The sequence below is a fragment of the Amblyomma maculatum genome, chromosome 1 (genome assembly GCF_055883805.1).
Source record: "Amblyomma maculatum isolate TAMU_Amacu chromosome 1, ASM5588380v1, whole genome shotgun sequence".
In the NCBI taxonomy this organism is placed as follows: Eukaryota; Metazoa; Arthropoda; class Arachnida; order Ixodida; family Ixodidae; genus Amblyomma; species Amblyomma maculatum.
The window spans coordinates 31,374,323-31,399,999 of record NC_139344.1 but is presented as its reverse complement, the minus strand read 5'-3'; the positions used below and the strand labels follow the sequence as shown (position 1 = coordinate 31,399,999).

Genomic DNA, 25,677 nt, shown 5'->3' with positions numbered 1-25,677 from the left:
TTAAAGTTGCACTGTGATCAGTTGCCAGCAGCGCAACAAATAAACATTGAACTCTTATGCATAAGCAGCCAGCCACAGCAACAGCAGCACGTTACAAAGCACGCCCAGGCAGACATAACAGACAATTCTCTCATTGACTGTACATTGTTCTGTTCACTTATGTCATGGTACAAGGGCAAAACAGCATGATTCGGCATAAGGACAGAAAACGAGGTGCAGAGGTACATACAGCACCTCCTCAACTTTAGCCCTCGAGCTGTGCGCGGGGGTAGATCTGCGATTGTGTCCGGAATAGGATGGGAATAGGGCGGGTCGTAATTGCATAGTGAGGTTTCTCAGCACCGAAAAAAAAAAAATAGCATTTCATATGCTTTTACCGAAAAACTCAGCAGAGACACTTAAGAACAATTAAGACTGCTTAAGATTATGAGTGAAAAAGCCCTATAGTCACAAGGGTGAAACGCTTTAAAAAATTGATGTTTTTTGGCATGTCATACAGTTCTTCCTGCTGGTATTGCGATTGGTGTGCACGTGACAGATGCACAGTGGTGCAACCCTTTGCAGAGAGATTTAGGACTGTTATCGAGAGAGCGGTGATGCGACTGAGTCATATGCAGGTGGCCTGATGCAAACACCTCCTCCCTCCAACGCTCTACCCCCTTCCGCCACATTTCCACTCAGCACATGCTGTACGCTAGTTCTCTTTGTCTGCCAGCGCCATCTGCAGCCATATTTTTCAGCACTGCTCTCATGCCCTACTGGCTGTGGTGGCTCAGTGGTTAGGATGTTCGGCTACTGAGCCAGAGTATGCAGGTTCAAGCCCGATTGCAGTAGCCGCATTCCGATGGAAGCAAATGCAAAAGGTGACTGTGTGCTGTGCAATATGTCAGTGCATGTTAAAGATCCCCAGTGGCTCAAATTATTCCACAGCCCTCCACTATGGCACCCTATTCTCTTTTACTTCTTTTCTCCCCATTTTTCTCCCTTCCCTCACAGCACAATACAGGCGTCCACGAGAAGTGAGACTGATATTGCGCCTTTCCTTTCCTTAAAACCGTTTTCATTTTCTCAAATGCCCTCTTCAGTCTGACACCCTTTCTAAGACAAAACTATGATACACCTGCTACAACCTACAGGCAACTAACTTGCACACTCACGCCCTAACAGTGTCAGCTGTAAAGGGCCAAACTTTTATAATTATAAATTTCATGCGTTCTACGGCAGTACCATCTGTGATAAGTTATGCAAGTTGAAAACATTCAACGAAGTGCTCGCAATATATTTGCGGCAATTTATAGGAATGATTTGAACAGGCCAATTTGAACAGCTATATCTCAACAGCCTACAGGATAACCTTTGTCACCAATAAGCTGTCCCACAATGCCTAAAGAAATTGTAAACCTCCTGTTATGGTGCACTGCCACCACACCTCATGCTTATCGGCTCCCAGTGGAGCACGAAAAAGTATCTCACTTCTTAGAACGAACTGCACTCGCCACCCTACAAGATATGTTCCGTCTCACTTGACTAGTGTCATATCTCCACAGCTCTTTTCCGTAAACAATGCACCTTGGCATGACCATGAAACAACATAATTTGGCAGAAAAAAAAAAAAGAAAAAAAGAAATGAGGCATAGAAGCAAATGCTGCATGTGTTCTCGTCGCGTCACGAGCCTTACAGGAGTACCTTTCATCGCTCCGGCGACCACCTTGCCCTCCCATTACTCCATGCTGCAAACGATACCCTTCGCAGTATTCTAGAACACTATACCAAAACTATATGGCCATGCAGATTTGCCACAAGCCATTTGGCTGCACTGGAGTGTGGAAGGCAGAATGAAGCGCCGTTAGGGCGGGTAGAAGGGGAGGTGTAATGAATGCGGCGCGCATTCCATAGAGAGGGGTGACCCTCTGTGCATGACTGCCGTTAGGGCCAAACGGGGCGCTGAAGTCTGGGGGCGCCGTCAGTACTCCGGAGGAGACGGCAGCAGGTGAAGGTAGTCAGAGTGGCGTTGGTGTGGATCAACACCACGTGATGATGGTTGAGTGCTGCTTTAGCAGGTAGAAACGCATTCAACCGCTTTGGAACGTGATAACACACGACGCAAAAAGTAACGGACAAAAGAATCGGGTGACCCTGGCAATAACTATCGCGTTGACCTAGGAGAAAAGGAAAAATTTGCATTACAAACATCCAGAATACATTCCACGCTAGATGACCTCCTCGAAAACTCGGTGGCTTTAAGAAATAACAAAATGTGCTTTCGGCCAGCAGTAAACTCTCGCAGTGTTCGTTTGGATGCCCAAATATTCTGCGTTTCTCCACATTCGCACGTCAACAGTAGCGTAATTTAAGCCTCATAATGTCTAAGAACTGCGGTGCCAGCTAAAACTTCGAACATTCAGTAAAGCGCGTTTCCACTACAGCCTTGTCTCTGCTCGCGCAAGCAGACGTGCCTTCTGCGCGTTGACGGCGCCCCTGACAACAGCGCCGCCACGCGACATTCCCGCGGAAGGAGTCAACTTTTCGTGGCTGGTTTTGATACCTCTCCTTCTAGCCACCCTAGCGCCGTTTCACTTCCGATCGCTGCTGGTATCATAATGTTTTTTTTACCATTCGTTGCCTGAAGTGCCACCCCACAGGAAACCATGAAACAAGGTGTGATGGTGAAGTGGCAGGTACAGCTCATTTTCGCGATGAATATTTTTGCCTCAAAAGCACTTTTTCACTGAGTTCACTTAACGAAAAATCCCTGGTTAATTTGAATATTTTTCACGATCTCAATGACTTCGAACTAAAGAGGTTTTAATTTGCTTCTACCTAAGCAAGAAAGAAACAAAAAACACAGACACAACTTACACCATCAACACTGTCACAGGCGATTTCATTTGAGGCTCTCAGCAGCAAAGTGTGGCCTTCAAATACAGCATGTACATTTGGGACACATGAGTGGTCCAAGATTGATGGGCTGCAAGTAGGAAACAAGCAAAACAAAAAGAAAGCTTCAGCTAACATGTAAGTCAACAGTTCAATGACACAACCATAAAAAAATTTCACAAATCTGGTAGTAATGAAGATGCACTAATAAAAGTTATGATGATAAGCCACATTAAATGGGAAATTTCTGGTGGTAGTATTAAACTAAATAACACACTAGCTTCCAATCACTTGGCTGAAAAGTAATCTGACATGTTTACATGCACCTTCCATAAAAAGCAGTTCCACTTTTGATCATGCCACATGCAGCCACGCATCACTGGAAGCCTGGCCAACCAAAATGCTCGACAAGCTGGAGGTAGAATAGGGAGCCCAGATGAAGATGCACGTCAAGCAACCAACCTAGCAAAGAATTTCACGAGCACAGACAAGGGCACTGGACAGCTGTAAAGCTGAGAAAAACTAAGGGGCAACTCGAAGCAATCGCCACAGAACAGTGTCACATTGAAAAGGACAGCCCAATGTATGCACCAGGCCACTTTGATTTATTAATTTAGGCACTTGAACAGCGTGTTCTTAAACTTAACTCATTTTTCTTAGTTAGCACTTTTTTTGCAAGAGCACAACGATGAGGAGAACTACCATTTCCAAACTCTTCCGCCAAAGGCTGCTTTCAAGGTGGTTTCCGAACTAAAACTTTGCTGGGAACAAGATAATGTACTTTTTGGATTCCTAATTATTCATAAGAAAAAAAATATGAAATATGTGACACGGAATAATAACAGAAAAAATCAAGTTCATTTTTAAAGGGCTCAGATTTTTACAAGAATGTCATAAAGAACCAGCAATTGGCCTTATCCCGTACAATGAACTACCTAGAAGTTATCTAAACACAAACGGTTAGTACAAGTTCATGATTTTTTAAATGACAGTTTTCCTAAGCTGGCGCACTTAATTGCTCATTATGACAGCTACAACTTTTTACTATTTGTGCTAAGGTGATGAAAGTTAGAACATATTGTCATGTCTCGATAGAACACCAAGGAGGGCCGAAAGATAAGACGGTTTGATTAGTAGACTAGAACGAGTCTTGTGCTCAAGCTTCCTCCTTCTTCTTTCAGCTCGCGCTTGTGTTCCCAGTCATCATCTTTTGCGTCGTCTTCTATGCGGCATTTGCCCCCCTCCCTAGGAAGCATCGTCCCGATGAGAACAAAAGGAAGTAGGAAGTTAAGGTCAGCCCGAGTGGTACGGCTTCATACGCACGACGTAGACGACGTCAGCTTGGTGCTGGCGTTGCTTTGATGCCGACACCCCGTCTGGCATCACCTCATAGTGACGTCGGTTAAACGTCGCTGAACAACATATGGTCTAAAGTATCGCCGCAATAGTTTTTCGGAGAGTCCACGGCGGCAAATAGGCGTCCAGACCCACACTTTGTCGCCAGATTCGTACATTACATGTCGGTGTCTCTGATTGTAGCGTCGTGCATCATGCTCCTGCTGATTTTTGATCTGCACACGCGCTAGTTGGCGAGCTTCCTCTGCACGCTGAGCGAATTCCTCGGCGTCCTGATCGAGATCATCGGTGTCGGCATTAGGGAGCAACATTGCATACAGCATAGTTGTTGCTGGTCGCCCGTGAAGGAGGCTGAATGGTGTCATGCGAGTGGTATCTTGGCGAGCCGTATTGTAGGCGAACGTGACGTAGGAAAGTATTTCATCCCAATTCTTGTGGTTCACGTCGACATACATGCAAAGCATGTCTGCGAGGGTCTTATTGAGGCGTTCCGTCAACCCATTGGTTTGAGGGTGATAGGCTGTAGTTTTACATTGATTGGTACCACTGAGGCGAAGAACGGTTTCCAAAAGTTCGGCCGTAAATGCAGTTCCTCGGTCAGTTATAATAAGTGCCGGAGCGCCATGCCTCAGGACAATGTTCTCAACGAAGAACCTAGCTGCTTCGGCGGCGGTACCCCTTGGCAGAGCCTTGGTCTCTGCGTAGCGGGTCAGATAATTGGTGGCGACAATTATCCATTTATTCCCGGCTGTAGACATCGGAAATGGTCCCAGGATGTCCATGCCATTGCTTAAAAGATGTCGCTGGCACTTGAAGAGAGTGGAGTAGGCCGGCTGGTTTTACAGGGGGTGATTTACGGCGCTGGCAGTCTATGCACATACGTACATAGTGTTTCACTGTCGCCGGCAGTTTTGGCCAGTAGTATCCGTGCTGTACTCTAGCCAACGTGCGGGTGTAGCCTAGGTGACAGGCGGTTGGCTCGTCGTGGCACGCTTGCAAAACTTCAGTGCAGAGAGCCGATGGGACGACGAGTAGATGACTGTTTCCCCCAGGACAGAAGTTCTTCTTGTAAAGTATGTTGCTGCGAATAAAGAATGAAGGGATTACTCGGGCGAAAATCTTAGGAACAACCGTAGTTCGCTTCTCCAAGAAATCAATAAGAGGGAGCAATTCCTGGTCCTCTCACTGCTGTTGGGAAAGCGTTGCGTCATCTATGACACCTAAAAACGCAGTGTCTTCATCGGTCATAGTGGAAGGTTCAATCGGCGCTCGCAAAAGGCAATCTGCATCTGTGTGCTTCTTTCCAGATTTGTAAATAACTACTAGGCCTAGCTATAAGCTAGGCCTAGTAGAGCTGAAGTAGGCTATGGTTGTGGAGCCAATTAAGCGTGCAAAGTCAGCTATGGCTTCGCTTGGCTACGAGCTTATTTAGATAGCCAATTCAGTTCAACGCTAAATGACGGCTACTTTTCGTCACGCGGTACTGAACCATGGTTCTCAACGTAATAACATGCAACGCTCCGTATGGCCCGAGAGACATATGATGACACCGCGGAAAATGTTTGTAGAACTGAAATAAATGAGCAACACACTGAATTTCGTTAAAATGAAGGACGTTTGCATAGCACCCAATTGAGCTTGGTGGGGATTTAAGAAAGTTTGTACAACTGAATACTTTGTTTAAATGATGTTCGTTCAAAAGATATTATACTGTACATATCTACTTCTGTCTTAATGTCCTTAGAAAGCTGCACTATGATGTGCCGGAAAAAGAAATTGTTTAAACATATGGGTGTAAAATGTTTCTGCACGCTGTCCTGAAGGTGCTTGTTTCCCTGCAGTAAGTGAAGAGTTAACGTCTGGCCTTGCTTATCACTAAAATTTGGCACAAGCGCTAATAAAGGCATGCTCAAGTGCATATAACTACTGTTCCTGCAAAGAACAAATATACGAACAAACATGGTTTGTCTGGGGTACATCACTCATTTTTTTTTGCCTTTCATAAATGCATAAAGATTAACTTAATAAGCCAGTCATACTATAGACATGCACCTATCCATCCAATTAGCAGCAATAACCTGTAAAAGAAAAGTCATCATAAAAAGCGCAGCGTAGGTAGGGATGAAGCAAAAGAAAATTTGTGTGGCACTTAGGACCACTAAAGTGCAATAAGGCAAAAGCCTTTGTTTTAAACTTCGTTGATTCCTGGTTTTACTGCATCTGGTTCTGTAGGCTGTGTGATGCGGTGCTCAAGGAAGTGCCAAATCAAAGGCGCCGTACGGACACCTGGACCGGTATGACGCTATAGTGTAAGCTACCAGCCAACATATAAAGCCCCGCTTTAACCGAGCCGTATGAACGTGCCTGCGTGGCCTAAGGATAACATGAATGCAATGGTCTTGGCAGGTTGATTCTGATGAAAGAAGATACGATATGAAAGAAGAGGCCCGAGTTGACAGCTCCAGCCAAACGTAATGTCAGGAAGCCCTACATACAGTTAGTGCTCAGCCATGCCAGCAGCCACCTACCGCCTCCCACATAACGAAAGCGTATTAAGGCTTACGTCTTAATACATCCCCTTTTGGGGGGCGTGGGCTCAGGGTTGCCCACCTTGACCTATTGTGGCTGCCATCTTGGGTGGCATCACGCGACCTAGGGCGGCCACAAGGTGTAACACCTTCTGCTTTCACCTTAATTAACCCCCATAAACATCACAAGTTCTTCCAAATGTTTTGACAGTAATTACCAAAGAGGACTTTTTTATACAACTTTTCACTACAATAAGGTTTTTAATAAAGAACACAGGGCCAGTTATACTAAATTTATGAGGTTTCTGATAAGTATGCTCAGCACAAACAAGAATAGCAAGCGCTTCAAAACTGGCGGTATAAATAATGTGGCAGCACATATATGTTAGTCTTGCATCGTTGTTTACCTGACTGTTAAATAAATGTCTAGGATCTCGGGCATAAAATATTACACGTGACTCTGCCAGCTGTTTCCTATATGGAATGCCACTTTTTAGAACAGATGAGGAAAACAGCGACACTTCTAATTTGAAACTAGCACAACATTCTTATTGCTACCTCAAGTGCTGCCTAGTAGATTAGTGCTGCCAAGCCTAGAACGAACTGGGATAATTTTCACATTAAATTGCCACAGTCCATGAAAGCGGTGCCCAACCATCAAAACTAAAGTAATAAATGTACAGACTTAGCAACCACTCCCCCCCGGTCCATACAGCAAAACAGATTCCAGAAATCTTTGCTGCACAAATGCCCACATAGGCTGTCAACAATTTTCATGTCATACTTCCACAGATAACTAATTGCGGTTAGCCAATGCAGTCAAACATAGAAATAGCAAGCACAAATATTATGCATTTTTGCCTATTATCAGACTCTTCTTAAATATTTTTGATAAACATAGGTCATTTTAAATTTACGCACTGAATGCGGTTCACCCTAAAACGGACATATCGGAAACTCCTCAACATCAAACGGCACCTGATCATTTTACAGGCTTTGTCGCACTACAGAAATGACTTGTGGTGGTGCGGCAAGTGTTCGTGCTACAGTTCACATTTTTATTTTGCACTTGCGTTTACATGTTGTTGTTTTTTTTAATAAGCATGACTTGAGAATTGCTGCCCTTTCACTGGCTAAACCACATTGCTATTGCAAGTGTTCTTGACAAAATTTTACATTACGAATTTTGGCTACATTAAATTGTCGTACAATTTTTCGTGTGTTTGCTATTCTTTGTTAGTATGTGCCTTATTCATACGCTAAATGCCTTTGATCCTCAATTTTCACCTTTCCATAGATCTCAAAGCCCATTTCAGGTTCCGAAATGTACTTCCTGTCCAAAAACAAACTGGCTGCATTCCATAATCTTTCAAAGTCGCTAAGTCGACGCTGGTCATTCTTGATGAAATTTATATCTGAAAGGAAGGAAAAGAACAGCTACACTGTTTAGCACAAACTATGTTAAACAGATTCGTTAAGTGCCACATATCCATGCATAAAAATATGGCACAAGCTCATGTCAGTAATCCAGGTAGCCATCATTTTAGCTGCTGCCTCACCACTAATGCACACAATAAACAATAGCCACTTCAACATCGGGAACCACTAGTGAAATTGCAACATTTACACAAGTCCTGGTCCACAGAAGTGAGCATTCCCAATCAACTCTGGCAGCATACACTATATCACCCACCACTAACAATGGTTTTTGGACAAAGGAGATAAGTTGGAGCAAACAGGTAGCAAAAGCCAGAAGCTTCATTAAAGCTACCATGTACTTAGATTAGAGTAACAACACAGTTCTGACTGTACCCTCTGTTGCCCTTCCAGACAACCAGACAAGCATGATGCTAGTCTTTGTCAAGACAAAGTGCGCTGCTCACAAAGTTTGATCCCAAGCCATGTACCAAGGTACTTAAGGCAGCTTTGAGATTTCAGAGCACTTCAGGGATGAGGGGGGCAGGGAAGGTGAGGTGGAGACTAGGAGCTTTGGAGATACTTTTCTGTAAGGAGTCCTTTGATATAGAAAGCTTAAAAGACACTTTTGACAAATATGCAAAGAAAAAACGGGCACCTGAGTCAGTTTCTTTTTCTGAATTCACTTAAAATAAAATTTATTACAACAGAGGTGCTGTGTGAGGTAAGGATCTGCATAGGCTTACAAAATTTAGAAATGCAGGCAAGTACAGATAAGTAAGTTACTTACGCATGATATTTTCTGTCTACACCCTTTTTTTTCTGTCTCTAAAAGTAAGTAAGCAGATGTCAACCCACACACACACACACACACAAAAAAAAAAGTATTCCTACTCATGAGACAAGAGATCAGCAAAACATCTTTTCTTGCCGAAAATCGCTTCAGTCTCATTCCACGATTCTTCCCTCTGAAATGAATTGAAACAGTTTAAAGCTACGGTTAAACGGTTAAAAGCCGAGCTTCAACCATGATGCATATAGATCATGAAACGCTAGCTTGGCAATGCAAAGAAGAACCTGTTTAAAGCTACGGAAAATGAGCAAGCACTGAACTGCAATCACTGTCAGCTACAACTGAATTGCTCAATGCATGCAGTACATAAATTTCTCTGTTTGCATGGCGTATGATTACTGTCGGTAAACATGCATATTTTTCTGTGCTGCCTACATCTATGAACAAGATGAAAATTGCGCCTCGTATGCATTCTGTGAAACATTGCCTCGGAAATGGTCAATGAGAATTATATCAGCATACTAGTTCGGCTATCTATAAACAAGGAATGCTGTATATACTTAGTTTTCCGCTATGCAGTGAGGTACATAAATTTTATGAAGCAATCACCACATGCTAACGCCCTGGACTATCTTTCACCATCCTAACACCCCACTGGAATTTTGCAATGTAAAGGACAAGTTATTACTAACACTAAGTTTCAGCAGCAATCTGCAGAACAACAGCACTGAATCATCTGGCACAGAAGGAGCCGCTTTACGCAAGGCTGCACACTCGCCTCTGTGTACTTTCCAGGCTTGCACCTGCACCAACAGAGGCAGAAAAAGCTTCACGAATGTGGAGCGCAAGCCAGCACATAAAATGTCTGAAGCGCACATTTGAATTCTGCGCAGTCTTAGCAAACACAGGAACTATATTTGATAGAAAAAATGACACAAGCCTTATTTTTGTGACAGTAATAACTATGCTGAAAAAATAGAAATGATTAAACAAAAGAAGACAAAGCATGCTGACTAAAGAGAAAAGGTGCATCAACAAAGAATATCAAGTAGCTCTTCAGTTTATTGACAGCATCCCTTGCATGAGCACACATATAGGAGGAAAAGGAAGAAACACAAGGCACTACTAAAACAAATCTGCTTGAATGCAGTCATACGCCACACACATTATACTTCTTGGAGCAAGTGGCACATTGCTCGGCAGTGTTAACTAAAATGCAAAAAATTAAAATAGTTCTTATAGGCTTACAGCAGAAACATGCCACTGCGCACTTGCTAAAGAAATGGTAAAGTTTTCTAATTAAAATAAATATGAATGTCCAGGAAAAACTTTTTTCAATGCTGAATAAAATGTTTTTGTTCAAAAACTGAAGGAAAAATCACAGAAAGCAGCAGCAAAGAGAACATTTCTACTTGTATCCTACAGCAAATCGCAAGGAACAAAAATGACCAAATCACATGAGCAGCAAACGTGCAGCTATGTCATCAGCTAATGGTCAGAGCTGAACTTGATGTACATGCGAAATCAGGTAACTGTTGGTACACATCCCGTCTACACTGCATTTCACATGTCCTGCAGATTTTCGTTTCAAATGAAAACACATTCAAAGAAAATTAAAGGTGACCACAGCACAATTAATGAAGGGGCTATGAACTACTGGGCACAGATAGAAAGTTAAAATATAATCGGACACCACCAAAACGGGAAACAACTGTTATTACATTGAGAGGGAACTGTGCTACAAACCTACGCATCATGGTGACACAAACATGCCAAGCATGAAGATGAGAAGACTATGATGCAGCAGTTGTGTACAAACCCTACCCTGGCAAAACTAGTAATTAATGTCTTGCTTCCGCAACAACTTCTTGCATCGAGCATTACTATTGTTATTATGATCCTACGTGATTATCACAGACAATGGTCAATAATAACAATAATGGTCACTATCACAGCTAGTTTTGAACTAAAACAACATCATCACTGGCCCTACACAAATCACAATATATTTCTTTTTCATTTCCCCTTGAAAATTTTCAAAAGTGCAAAACATTTTTGCCATCACTATTTTTGTTTCTTTCCCGAGATTAAGTAAGGGTATTCTGACTGTATGCACCATTATCACAATTAAAATGTGATATGCAGAGTGGGTATTAGCTAGCACATTGTGCTTTGTAATTATGTGCTGTTGAACATTTACTCGACAAAGTGGAAGGTGTAACAGCGTATAGGACCCTTGCAAGTTTTAACGTCTTCTAAAGTATGCATGCTTCCCCACATGATGTATCAAAGGCCACATACTACCAATATCATGTTTCATTACTGACAATGTGCAGAGTTGTCCACTCTTATACCTCTGTCACAGATACACATCCGACCCTCATCGAATTCTATCTGCACTGAGGTTTTCAGAAGGATTGAAGAATCCGGTGCTACACTGCCGTTTCGAATGACGATTGAGAAGTTTCCTTCATGTGCTTAACTTAAGGCGACGTCGAGGGTGGTGACTCCCGCTCTCGAATGTGCTTGCTTGAAAACTCTAGAGTGCTTGTTGAAGTGGCTTCGAGCCAAGCAGGCTCGGACTCGATTGCACTTGAAAGTTGCCGTGTGACAACCTCGATCTACACAGAGTTGAATGCAGATCGAGTTCAATGAGGATCGAAAGTGTTTGTGTGAGAGAGGGTATTAGTAGGAACATACAAGCATCGCAACCAACATGGCCACACATCAAAGAAATATGGCAAAGGCACAGAGGGATCTTGAGGCGGTGCTGTGCCAGGCCTGCCACTATGCTTCAATGCATGGCTGAGTCGGGCTCTAGTGGGGTTTGAAGACAGCAACCACCTGCTCATGTGTCCACACTAACAGTGAAACCCTGTACATTGCATCATCCTATTTTCTGCAAATAAGAATAAGAGGTTTAATAAGGCATATCTAACCTATCTAACCACTTTCAATTTTTCATTGCAAGATTGATGGAAAAAAAAAAATTAAGCTTATTTAGCGAGAACAGTAAAAGATTAATCTTGTCACAAATAATTAGCTTCTTTTTCACATGTTTTCCTAAAGCTTTTTTGTTATGAGCGCACCATAATAATGAAAAAAAAAATCAACTACTAAATTTATTGGCACTCAATACTCATGTGCACGCTGCTACTTTTCAGAGGCGTCAGTCAGGATATTTGCCCCCAGACAACTGTGCAGTTACTTTTGATGCCTTCTGTCAGAATTTCTGTTCCCCATTTCAACACTTGTACATGCCTGATCACCAGAGCACATGCAACAGATAAAGATGTCCCAAAAAGCAATTGTATACTTCTTTCACCACTGTATACCTTAGCATCAGCATGGCAGATGCTAAGAGATTTTCCTCCAAAGAATCGTCTAAAAGCATTTTTTTTTTTTTTTTTCGTCAGGAACTACAGCTTGTGCAGCCTTTGGGGAAGCTTCCCAGCTTTTTAAATTTCCTGAGGAATTTAGTGCGATGACTACGCACTTTCAAACGGGGCTAAACATAATGCCACTTCATGCAACCCAAACAAAACGCTTCATGCAAGTCATTTTTTTTTTCTTCTTTTTTTACACCAGACTGCATCGGGTGTTTGCACACGATTGAGGTATGATAAAGTAAGTGAGCATCCCTGCCACGAGGCTGTGCGCGTTGAAATCAAAGTAAAATTAGTAACCTATACTTATGCACGTGTATATCACCGTTGATATTGTGATAATGATCGACTTTACGATTACTTCTATTTCGTCTTCTCTAAAACGCTCTCGCGACGCTGCGGCTACGGCAGACAACCCAGCGAGAACAGTGCATGCCTTCTGAACGGAGAGGATGATCATTGAACCGCTTTTATTCTTACTTCGTACCCGCTCACACGGACTTCTGGGTTCGCTAATCAATCAAGCAAGAAAAACCAAGCCTGTGAGTTCAGTTCTCAACCTGACACTGCTTGTTGCAGTAGTACGCGCATTTGCATGCGGTAAGTCGCCGCTGAAAAGGCAAAAAAGGGAGGGGACTTTATAATAGAATGAAATGTGACAAATGTGCGCACTGCTATAAATTAAACGACGCCTTACACAGAAAAACAGAAGTCGCAAATGCGGCCGCGGGCTTCTTTCCCTAATGTATACATAAAGGGAGAAGAAACCGTGATCACGTCCCCCGGTCTATAATAGAAAGTGCTGCGTCATTGTAGTACTACACTAAGACTGCTAAGCACACGACCAGCTTTACCAAGACACACAGGCCCACAGATTGCGATAAAAGCAGCGCAATCAAAATCGCGTTCCTTTTACGAAACTTTCCAAAACGCCGAAACTGCTGAAACTTGTCAGATATCTTTATTATACTAAAAAGGCTATTCAATATAAAAGCTCCCACCTCTTTAAAAAAAATAAGGATAGGTTTATGTACTCAAGAATTATGTTATTGTTGTTTCATCATTAATTGACAGTGTTTTCCTCCTCAGTAGTCATTGGCTTCCCGCCGTGATTGGTACTGGAAAGTACCTTAGAAGCTGTCCGGAGCCAGCTAGGCTCACTGCTACTGTATCAGTGCGAAACAAACCCTCTATCCCAATGATCCCAATGTACCGCCGCGTTAGCGCCTGCACTCTTTTGGGCTCTCATCAGGGCTGCTGTAAGCCCTTTGCTCACGCGCGTCTATAGAGATGTGCAGTTATCGCTGCTAGGAAATCTGATAAGAGTATACAAGCGACATTGTCGCTAGCGGCGCTCAGTTATGTCCGCTTTCCTTAGTCACATCGAAGACTTGTACTTCAGCGGCCCATATTGGGAATACTGGGAATTCATAGTGCATTCTTCATTCACTGCACTCATGTCTCACATGTTTGAGCATCACTTGGTAAGCGTCTTTTTATGCGATGAGCCGAAGGATGATGACACTGATACTACGTGATCGCTATCCTTCGCGCTAGCGGTGTGTGCCTGCCATATCGCTCATGTGTGTTTTGACTCAAATCTTGGTTTCGTTTCATCCCTTTCTACTCTAGGTGACAATATGCACCGTTGTCCTTTTGTCCGTTGCTGTCGCACTAGGAATAATCCTTTTTTATAGAAAGATAAAGAGCAAAGGTGCGTACCGTCGGCACATTCAGCAGTGCTTTATTGTAGGTTCCGAGTTTGGTTTGTACGTTTTTCTTTCCTTTGTTTTACCGTTACAGTGGACGTTGTGCGGGCACAAATGCTTGGTTCTTCAAGACCTCGCTTTCGCAAAAGGGACAAGGTGCTATTTTATGGGCGCAAGATGTTGAGAAAGGTAATCGTGCTCTGAAATTGTGACTGAACACTTTTTCTTGCTAAAATTTACCGCCTATTTTGTAAGGATGGGGAGCTTGTGTGTGTTTTTGTGCATCTCAGGTGAACTTTCTGACGAACCAAGCCACAAGTGGCAGGACACGGCTCAAGAATAGACAGATGGTGCTTCGGTTCGCCAAGAGGTAAGCACAAATGGCATATTCAGAATGTCTTCTTAATGTTGACGTTACAAGTGGTCTCATCATGCGCGTTCTATATTTTGAAATGTGTGCGAACAGAGGAAACATGACATATATGAGAAAACTAAAGCACATCTCACATGTTTTGTGCTCTATCATGAAAATTAATGTGGATGGAAAATTGTAGCCAAGTAGTACAGTGTGGAAAATATTATTCGGTGAATTAGTTCTCATTTGATGGGAGTGGCAAATTCTTCAAGATCGTTGTCAATTGACAATTTGCTTAGAATTTGAGGCAGCCCACAAATAAAAGGGGAACTTGTGTCAGCAGTTTTGCACTTGCGACAAGATAGGTGTATGCACAAAATTTCTTTTTGTCCCTTTCAACCCAGTACCTGTAGTGGTGGCTCAACAGTTGGGGTGCTCGACTACGGAGCTAGAGGACCTGGGTTCAATCGCGGTCACGGCAGCCGCATTTCAATGCAGGCGGGTCACAAGGCGCCGTGCACCATGCAATGCCAGTGCCATTGCACGTTAGAGAAGGGTCAAAATCATCCAGAGCTTTCCACTACTGCATCCCTCATAGCCTTAGTTGTGGGATGTTAAACCTCATAAACCAAACCAAACCAGTTTCTGTGAAAATGCATTCTGGGGCTACATTGTAATTTTTTTCCCCCCTAGGTTAAGTAAGCACCAGCATGTAGCAGCCAACAGTAATCTAAACTGTTTCAGGCCTCCTTTCTAGAACAAGAAAACAAAGTTGGTTCAGTTCAGCCAGGTCTGTCTATATCCAGGATAGCCATCTGCAGATCGCGTCAAAATTTGCATATGGCACTCCTGCTAGTTTGCCCTGCAGTGTAAGCTGATCTTATGCGATTGCTAACATCGAACGACCTTTAACAAAAGTCACCAAAAAAGTCTGACTGGCTGCAAAGGTGTCAGTTTCTTCTTTTTTTTTTTTTTTTGCTGGTATTGGGCATTCTATCACTAGGACGAACATATGTAATCGTGATTTTTGCTGTCGAAGGTGCTTGTTTGTGCCCTAGTACTTGCTGATTTGGGGTGATGTTTATCATAAGTTATGTTTTGCAGCAGTTCTGCATTTGCAAGCAGAAGTAGAAAAGAGTTCGTGCCAGGTCTGGGAAACATTACTGTTGCCATCACTTGGATGATGGCCTCATACTTTCTCTGTAGAGGAACATTTTGAAACCCTTTTGTTTGGCAGTTTGTGCATATGGTCTGAATCAACTGGTTTGAGTGCTACAATGTCCATGGCAGCTTTTGTGTCTGGTAGTTCCTTGCTGTGAGCAGTAGCACATTTTAAATTATTGCAGAGAACCCTGTCATATAATGTCATTCAAATGTATTGTAATCTGCACCTATGAAAGCTTTTGGAGAACCTTTGATACCGTCTTTGCCAAAAGTAACCGAGCAGCCCAGCCGGCCGGGGGAGAAGGCACGGTGCCGGGCTGCGGCGCTACCATCGCCGTCGCTGGCCGCTGCTCTCCGGCAGCGAGTGTAAGCTGAATGACGTAAGCATGCTCCCTCGCTCCCCTTCTTGGGATGATAAAAAGTAAGCAAGTATCATGTGCAGTGTCTGATTTGGTGCCTCCAGAACGCTGTGCTACCAAGGAAGGGCGCTCCGCATAGCACCACTCAGCTCTATGCTCCTTTTTGTCTTGTGCTGTGAAGCTGCGCTCTTCGTTATAATGCCTTCGCATTTAATATTGGTACAGTGCTCCCGTAGTTGCAATGAATGGACAAATGCATACTTTTCTACTCGTTCGGATTATCCGGGAAGTATTGCGAGGAATTGATTTCGAAAACTCGTTGCGCGTTTCCAGCGGTTCCTAGTCATCTGTTGTAACCACTACCGGATTCGCTGTGACGCTAAGTCAACCTGAAGGAGAGAAAAATAAGACTTCCAAATGTTTCATGTGCCCCTCTTGCTGCATGCCTTCTTTCCCGCCATTTGGTAACGTAAAAGAAGCGTATAGTGTTTTCCGCGTTGATAATTACATTCATGTGTTAGCCTGCTGCCAATCTATTTGTTTAATGAGTGAACTGCATAAAAATGTCATTCTCACGCCTTAAACATATGTCGCCCATTTTCTCAATAAGTGCGGCCATTTCGTTTTTTTTATTATTATTTTTTTACGAGGGAACATATGCGACCAACCTAACAGCAATATGTCCTGGAAATGCAAAGAAATCCGCACAGCGGCATTTGATTTGGACTGTGAACTACTTTTGCGTTACTGTCTATTACCTAGCAACTTGATTGGTAGTTTAGTGGTCGCTGGTAGAGTGGTGCATCGGTGACTCTATAAATAAGTTGCCGGAATAGAACCTTCCAGTGCGACACAAGATAAGGCTGATAAACCTGAGACTCCTGTCTTTACTGAACTGCGTGGCCTCAAAAAGGTGAAGATTAATTAAGAGGGAATTTCAATGCAACTGAAAGAAAAAAGTCTTCGTAGGCATCCTTCGCAATAGGAAGGCTTTCTTGGGGGGATCTATGCTATGGGGACATTTGCATCACTGATTCAGTATTGCCAAATATTTTTTGAAGCACTTGTAAATCTCTGCCAGATTTTCGGTATTCAGTTTGGCATTGCAATCGCGAAAACCATTACGCTCTTGTGTGCGTTAATAAGAGACGGCAAATGCAACATTAACGGATTCGCCTCCTTACATGAATAAAATAGCCACACTAGAAACACCGCAAAATATTGCCCCGTTTTTATTTCTTTCTATCTCAACGAAGTGTGATCATCGCAGACTAGGAATCGCGGAAGAACCAAACTCGGGTTTCTATCATGCCCTGTCTGACTGGGCTAACTTTTCGAATCACTTCATCTACGGTATCTGTGTACTAGGATTACACATGCAAGGCATTCTAACAAAGAGCGCAGTTTTACGATGCCAGCCCAAAATCAGCGTTGAGCGAGTTTTGCAGTGCACAGCGCCCTCCATGACTAGCACAGCGTTCTAAAGGAAAGGAATCGCGCGCCGTACATGCTACCCGCTTACATTTTATCATCCCAAGAAGATAGTGAGAGAGCAGCCTTGCGGCAACAAGCTTACACTCGCAGCCGGCGAGCAGTAGTCACTGACGGCGACCGCCACGCCGCCGCTCGGCCCTGAGCTTGCTCCACCAGCCGGCTGGGCTGCTCGGTTACTTTTGGCAAAGACGGTACATATTAGAGTCAGCTGAACAGTCTTGAAAATTATTTACCCCTGTCTTCGTTAGTGGGCTATATGCAGTATCTTTTCATTTTGTTAAAATTGTACAATTTGGATATTGGTTTTCACAACATAGCATAGCTGGCATACTAACAGTGATATTTGGATGTCCCCATCTAATATTTCGGATATTTTTTTAACTGTTAATGACTGGTTGCAGGTTGCTACGCCTGAAGAGAGATCAGCCACCCACACTACAGGTTAAGGAACCTTCACAGGCATTCCTTGAAGAAGACTATACAGAACAAATGGAGAAGCGCCTGCCTCCGGATGTTATATACATGCTGCGAAGCATACGGTGAGTGAGTGCCAAAATTTCTTGTACAATTAGGGTCAACTATAATAATTAAGAAAAGCTTGTGAACGCTTTTGTAAACACCTAGCTCCTAGTCCTTTTGCATGAAAAAATTCTCCCTTGCAGTTGTGTTTAAATCTTTTTTTTTCAGCTTAAAAAAAAAGTTTTCTCATGAAATGAATATTGTGGAAACCGACCGACTACTGTGCTGCGTTCGAATAGTCTTTCCTCAAATGCTAACGTAACTCGTTTACAAGATGGCTGCATAATGCACATGTTATTTCAGTAAAACTTCAGCTTGCATTACTACACTGTTAAGCAAGGAAGTTGTATATTTGTATAAATGTGAATTGGGGGGAAGGGGGGGGGGGGGGGTCAACTCTTTCAGCACTTTTAGTTGTATGTTTCTTGCTAGACACGTTTTTTATTTTCACCTGGTGACTTCTTACTTTCTTGCTGTTTCATTATTATTCTGTGTTGCCATTTAGGAGGTTTAAAAAGAAATGTGAACTGCCCTTGCTAATTTCATAATGACTGCATTCTTGTATATTCTTAAAAACAATGTTGGTCTAACAAAAAATGTTTCAGGGCCTTTTTAAAGTAACTGAAGCAGGAGCTCAGATGGTGACCCATGTAGAGAAGAATTAATGTATGCACTAGAGGAGCAGTCTTTTCCTGCTTTGCTTCGGAACATTTCGATTTTTCTAAGAGCAGGTGACAGGAAAAAGTTGAGTGGGAGATACAGTAGAACCTTGTTGATGTGTTGTCAAAAACTTCAGAAAAAGCCTTTATTACCTGGGGGGGAAAAACAAAAACAAAAAACAAAAAAAACACGTATGGCCCAAGCCGACCAAGTCATTTTGAAAAATGTAACTTTGAATAAGGTACACAAGTCGTTTATTGGCCGTTTCACTTGCTTCTGTCAAAGCTTGATGTAACTTGTCTCACTTGGCAGTTGCTGTCTTTATTCTTTGCAGGGTGTTTGGCTTCTTTGAGAAGCCCCTGTTCATGGAGCTGTGGAAACACATTGAAACGCTGTTTGTGCCACGAGGAACTATGTTGTTTTCGCTGGGGGACAGCGATGATAGCATCTACGTGGTGCAGTCAGGCCGCATCCACGTCCACATTGTTGAACCCGTGAGTTTGTTTACCATGGTCAAGCAGTAATGGTCAGGGCATATACGACTACTTTTCTTGAGGTAGTGAGCATGGCTTCAAGTTTCTCGCAGCCTTTACTTGCTTATTCCTACTAAATGTTTCCAAACGTTTTCTTTACCCCACTGCAGTAGCTTAGTGGTTGGGGCGCTCGACTTCTGAACTCAAGGACATAGATCAAATCCCGGCCTCCGCAGCCGCTTTTTGATGGAGGCGAAAAGCAAGGTGCTCGTGTGGTGTGCAATGTTAGTGCATGTTAAAGGACCCCGGGTGGTCGAAATTTTCAGAGCCCTCCACTACGGCATTCTTCACAGCCTGAGCTGCTTTGGGACGTCAAACCCTACAAACCAAACCAAATAAAATTTTCCTTGAGTAAATTGTTCTGTGCCAGGTCTTTGTCACGTGCAGTACAAGTACTGTCAACCTTTAGGATTGATCCAAAAATAGTACACGCATTTAATGTGCTGAATTTCTGCGAGAGACAAGGGCTGTAACTCATTCTGGCTCAGATGTGTTTAGGTTAACACTCCGTTGTTGCATCTGAATGGTTTCCTCTTCTCTCAGAAGTGTTTGTGTGGGTATGCATTTGATATTGTTTTGTGTGTGAGAGTGCAGAGATGCATCGAAGGCAGTTGGCTGTCTGTTTTTTTTTTTTTTTTTACTGTCACTGCAGTCATCAAAAAATTTGTGGCTAATAATTATGCGAATATATGTTGGACCCAACAGCAATTTGTGAAGTTGTGGAAAGGGCTCAGAAGCAGACAATCGTTAACCAGTTTAGAACTTATCTGGGTTGAACTGCGCACGCACTTTAAAAAACTGATCTTGGGAGTTTGCTATCGCCCTCCCTCGTACAGTGCCATGTTTGTTGAAGAACTTCATGATGCTGTTTCCGCCATTACCGTTCGTTTTCCAAACGTTCCTACTGTTTTGGTAGGTGACTTCAATTTTCCAACTATATTTTGGTCCAATGAACGTTCTTATGTTGATCCTTTTTCTACAGAGTGCGATGGCTTTTTTGCGCATGTTTGCCGACTTTAATTTCTCCCAACTTGTTACCCAGCCTACCCGTGTTACATCTTCGTCAAACTTGTTAGACCTTGTTCTCACCACGTCGCCTGATATCATTGCTCCAATATCTTGTTTGCCAGGTTTAAGTGATCATTGCATGCTCCATTTTTCAGTAAATGTCGCAATACCACACCGATATAACGCTTCTAAATATATCCGTGACTACCAAAAGGCAAACTTTGATGCAATTAATCGTGAACTCGCTGCTTTTATCGATGAATACTTGCCCTCTTTTCCTGACCGCCCAATTGAAATTAACTGGACCCTTAATAAGGATAAAATATCCTCCCTGACTAATTCTTATGTTCCGCTGCGAAATATATTAACTAACAACTGTTCGCCCTGGTATAATTCTTCGTTAAAACTGCTATCAAACAAAAAGAAACGTCTGTTTCGCTCCGCCAAAGTGTCTAATTCTATGCCCCGGTGGGATGCTTACTATTCTGCTGCGTCTGCATATTATAAATCAGCACTAAAACAAACTAAGGAGGCATTTTCTATTCATACTCTTCATTCGATGCTAATAAATAACCCAAAACAGTTTTGGAACGTGGTTAAGAAAACTGACCCGTCTACAATCAATCTGAAAACTGCAGATGAACAATTAATTCCTAGTGAAATGTGTGCTGATGTTCTTAATGATGTGTTTACTGCTTCTTTTACTAACAATTTAATTACCGAAATTCCTCATTACTCACCCCGCGACTTTTATGGACCCCGTTATAATGGATCCTGTGGGCGTAGAAAAAATTATTGAACAACTGAAGATGTCATCATCATGCAGAGTGGACAACATTAACTCAAAATTTTTGAAAAATACTAAAGTGTATAGTGCCATTATTTTTGCTGAACTGTTTAAACAATCTCTTGAGTGTAGCTGTGTTCCTAGCGACTGGAAGGTGGGCAAGGTGGTTCCCCTGCACAAGTCTGGGGACAAACAATCTCCTAATAACTACCGACCCATTTCACTTACTAGCATCCCATGTAAGATCATGGAACATGTCATCTGCTCTCATCTCGCCAATTTTCTTGCATCAAATTCTTTCTTCAGTCATTCCCAACACTGGTTTCGTAAAACATTCTCATGCGAGACTCAGCTTCTATGCTTTTGCTAGACCTTCATTTCATTCTTGACCGGGGTTCCATAGCAGACTGTATATTCCTCGATTTCTCCAAAGCTTTCGATAAAGTTTCTCACCAATTACTACTTTTCAAATTAAGTAACCTCAAACGCGACCCTAACATCGTTTCGTGGCTTCAGTCTTTCCTCACTAACCGTTCTCAATACGTGACAGCAAATAAATCGAACTCTCGTTCCTCTCCAGTGGGCTCAGGTGTTCCCCAGGGCTCCGTACTAGGGCCCCTACTTTTTCTAATTTATATTAATGATTTGCCTAACACCATTGCTTCTTCTGTGTGTCTCTTTGCTGATGATTGTGTTATTTACTGGGAAATTAACAGTGACTCTGACATTTCTGTTCTTCAGTCTGATATTATCCAAGTTTCAGAGTGGTGTAAATTATGGCAAATGGAGCTGAACATTAACAAGTGCAAACATATGTGTATTTCTCGTCGTAACAATGAAGTAGCTAATTACAACCTCAATAATGCTCCTTTTGAAACTGTGTCTTTGTATAAATACCTTGGTGGGCACTTAACTTCTAATCTTTCTTGGAATCTGCATGTGGAATCTATTACTAACAATGCTAACCGCATGTTGGGGTACCTGCGCCGAAACTTTAACCTTTCTTCTAGTTCAATAAAATTGCTTCTTTATAAAACCCTTGTTCGTCCTAAACTGGAATATGCAGCCTCTGTCTGGGACCCTGGCCTTGCATCTCTAGAATCTGAAATCGAATCTGTTCAAAAGCGTCACGTTTTATACTTTCCAACTATCACCGTAACTCCAGTGTTACCGTTATGAAAACAACATTATCATTGCCACCGCTTTCAGTACGCAGAAAAATTTCTCGCTTATGCCTATTTCACAAAATCTATTACCACAATCCTGTCCTTAAGAGCCGGCTACTAACTACCCCCACATATGTTTCAGGTCGCATTGATCATCTTCACAAAGTAGGTGTTCCGTCATGTCGTACTAAACACTCCTCTTATTCTTTTGTTCCAAACACTTCTGTCAGTTGGAACCACCTTCCTAGGCACATTGCTGATATTACGGACCCAAATTCTTTTAAGACTGCCGTATGTAATCTATATTTATAGATGGTAGTCAATTGTTTTTGTTCGTTTTTGGTGACATTGTTGACTGTCGGAAATGTTTTTTTTTTTTCTTTTTGTCTCACCTGCTTTTCCGCTTTTTTTTTTCGCCAATCCTTTTCTTTTTTTTTTTTTCGATCACTTTTCGCCGTGATATTGTTTCTCCTATGTTGTTTTATGCTGCACTGTACCCTGTACCAATGTATCTTTCCCACTCCCCTCTTTAATGCCTTTGGGCCCTGAGGGTATATGAATAAATAAATAAATGAATAAATAAATAAATATATATATATATATATATATATATATATATATATATATCTAGGCGTTAGATCCAGGGTAAGCAAATAACTGAAGATGGTCACGGCGAAAAACACTTTAATACTGACGTTTCGGCCGGACCTCGGCCGAAATGTCAGTATTAAAGTGTTTTTTGCCATGACCATCTTCATATACGCGCGTGCGCGCATGCACACACACGCACGCACGCACGCACGCACGCGCACACACACACACACACACACACACACACACACACACACACACACACACACACACACACACACACACACACACACACACACACACACACACACAGTAGAACCCCGCTATAGTAAACTCTGATATAATAATAACTCGGATACTCGTATATAGTAAAGTGAAACTGAAGTCCCAGTTCATCTTTCATAGACAACTGTACATTTTCCCCCTTTATAGTAAAGACATTTTCGGTCAAAATCTGTTATAGCAAAGTGTGCCTGGCCGCTTTGACGACTCCCACAATATGACATCGCCACCCGCGCACTACCTAGAATCGCAAGGAAAAGATTTGTATTTGAAAACAGAAAAATAACATCAAGTGTCCTTTTAAGTGGCTTTACCACCAGGCTTAGCAGCATTTATAGGAGAAGCCTACTTTACGGAGGCCTTGGAGCCGTGAGAAAAAGCACGCAGCGTGTAGGGAAAAAAATGTAAAGCTATCTACAAACATGGAGAGTAGGCGGCACGATCCGTTCAGAAAGTAAGGGAGAGTAAAAATGCAGCAAGAAATAGGATAGGGGAAGAAACGGGAGAGCATTCACAGCCCTGTGCAGCACTAAGCATGAGGCAACGAAGGCAATTAAGAAGTGGAGGGGCAGTATGTGCGGTCTTGCAGCATTTGAATGCCATGCACATTTATCAATTACAGTCGAACCCGGATATATCGAATTTTGGTTATATCAAACTTGCGGAATATCCCCTTGAAAATTCCATGTAAAAGTATAGGAAAGCCGCGTCATATATCGAACTCAGTTTCACCGGCCGTTCGATATATCGAACTCCGCACCACGCACTGGAAAGTGTGCCTTCCCCAAAGACGATCGCATCACCCTTGGCCGTTTGCCGCGTGACGTTTTCAAGCCACGCGCCGAAGGAATGAGGGGACAGTTCGGCAATGGCTGGTCTGGGCAGCGCGGCGTCCATTCCCCAAAGGTGCGCGCGCATCTGCAGTTATCCTTTTCCGCGCGCCAGTACATGACGTTTGCAAGACATGTGCGTGGGTGTGCCCATTCTTTTGCCGAGCTATCTCTTTCCTTCAGCACGCGCTTACGCATGCGTCAAACCAGCTCAGCCCGTTTTCAGACAGAGGTCGGACGCTTTCTCCAGCGTGTGTTGCGAACACTCTGCGCGCGGCGGCTGACGTGGCTATGGCGCCTGCGGACGTTAAGAAGCAGCAGATCTCCCTCTCTCTCTTTGCGTTTTTTTTTTTGCGAGAGTTATCCATTCTTATCGCTGTGCTGTACGCGGGGCGCAGCATAAGATATGGCCGGCTGCGAACGTTAAAAAGCGTTTTTTTTTTTTGGGGGGGGGGGGTCGTTTGTTCGTGCACCTATGAATCAACGAAAGCACGCGGTCAGCTGCGATCATGACACCCGCCCCAAGCGCGGCATGATAAATGGAACCAGGCTTGTGCAATCAAGCCATCACGGGCACTCTGCCAAGTTCGCTCCCTGCCACAGCAGGAGCTATCAGAAGATAAACGCCACCGTGACGTTATCGCTGCACAGCATCTTGGCACGCTGCCAAGAAATGAGCTGTGAATGAGACGACCGAAACGGAGTGCGCGCTCGCGATTTCTGCCGCGGCGACACAGATACCTTGTACCGCTGCCGCTGCCGCGGTGGCTCGAGCGGCGAGAGGGACGCAGTTCCAACAAGTTGGAAATTTTTCGCTCTGTCGCTGCCGCCCGTGGCTGAGATCGCTCAATCGCTTGCATGTGAGTGAGCTGGCCTTAACGCTTTTTTTTTTTCGCTTTCCAAATACTCGGGCGCAAAAGTGAAGGGTGGGTTCATTATGTGAGTGGGTTGATTACGCGACAAATACGGTATCGTTTTTTCGCATCGTAAGAGCCATCACACGCCAATTTTTGTATATCGAATTATCGATACATCGAACTATTTCGCGATCCTCTTCGAGTTCGATATATTTGAGTTCGACTGTATTGCCTTTTAAAAGACAGAAACGGCAAAAAGTAACACCGTGTTCATGTAAGGCTTTGGTTTTCACATGAAATCAAACTTGGTTGTAGTTGTAGCCACAGTGTCCTCATGCTTAAGAGGTACTTCCCCAAGATGTAAAACATTTTATAACTGAAAAAAATCTGCACGAAGAGATCAGAAAGAGAGAAAGCATTTCAGTGTTTTTTTCATTAAGCAACAAGACATGTTCAGTAAGTAGGCATTTAATTACCAGACAGCTTCATCAGGACCATGTCATCACCAACTGATATAGTAAAGATTTTTGCTGGTCCCAGTGACTTTACTATAAAGGGGTTCTACTGTGTATATATATATATATATATTGTAAAGAAGAAGTTCCAATGAGGCGGACAGATCGCAGAGAAAGAGGAAGTGCCTTTTTCGGACAAGCTGTCTACAAGCTGAGCCACCACAGCTCCGGTTTGCTCGTTACCAGTGCCCACTACCAGTGCCTGGATCCCCGCTTAACACTTGGTGGAGGTCGCGGGATTTCTCTTCTATTTCCTCGCCCTGGAGCTCCGCAGCCGCCGAATTCCGACCGCAATGACTGACTCCAGCACCAATACCACCGGCCCCGCTACTTCGGCCTCTTCGGCCTCTTCAATTCCATGCTCCGGGGTGCTTCGACAGCGAGACCCGCCATTCTTCAGCGGTACCGACGATCAGGACGTGGAGGACTGGCTTTCGTCGTATGGGCGTGTAAGCACCCACTATAAGTGGGATGACGTCTTGAAACTTAAC

General features: G+C 43.2%; 2 protein-coding genes across 5 annotated transcripts in view; one reads left to right on the top strand and one right to left on the bottom strand.

Moving 5' to 3' along the window:
* The window catches only part of LOC146202075 (uncharacterized), a 30,665-nt gene extending 16,968 nt beyond the window's left edge, over positions 1-13,697 (bottom strand). The window contains exons 1-5 of the mRNA XM_084600091.1: positions 13,689-13,697; positions 13,055-13,144; positions 9,664-9,774; positions 9,073-9,146; positions 2,861-2,969 (exon numbers count right to left, since the gene is read on the bottom strand). Coding sequence (XP_084456217.1) covers positions 2,861-2,969; positions 9,073-9,146; positions 9,664-9,774; positions 13,055-13,144; positions 13,689-13,697 — 393 coding nt within the window. The remainder of the gene's footprint in view (positions 1-2,860; positions 2,970-9,072; positions 9,147-9,663; positions 9,775-13,054; positions 13,145-13,688) is intronic.
* The window catches only part of sws (patatin like phospholipase domain containing sws), a 130,589-nt gene continuing 118,344 nt past the window's right edge, over positions 13,433-25,677 (top strand). For 2 of the 4 annotated variants that reach the window (XM_084587919.1, XM_084587922.1), the window contains exons 1-6: positions 13,435-13,841; positions 13,990-14,071; positions 14,161-14,255; positions 14,357-14,436; positions 17,840-17,977; positions 18,952-19,111. In XM_084587919.1, coding sequence (XP_084444045.1) covers positions 13,719-13,841; positions 13,990-14,071; positions 14,161-14,255; positions 14,357-14,436; positions 17,840-17,977; positions 18,952-19,111 — 678 coding nt within the window. In that variant the 5' untranslated portion in view covers positions 13,435-13,718. Of the gene's footprint in view, positions 13,842-13,989; positions 14,072-14,160; positions 14,256-14,356; positions 14,437-17,839; positions 17,978-18,951; positions 19,112-25,677 lie in introns of all 4 variants that reach the window. The other 2 variants (XM_084587921.1, XM_084587923.1) reach the window with 2 other exon arrangements.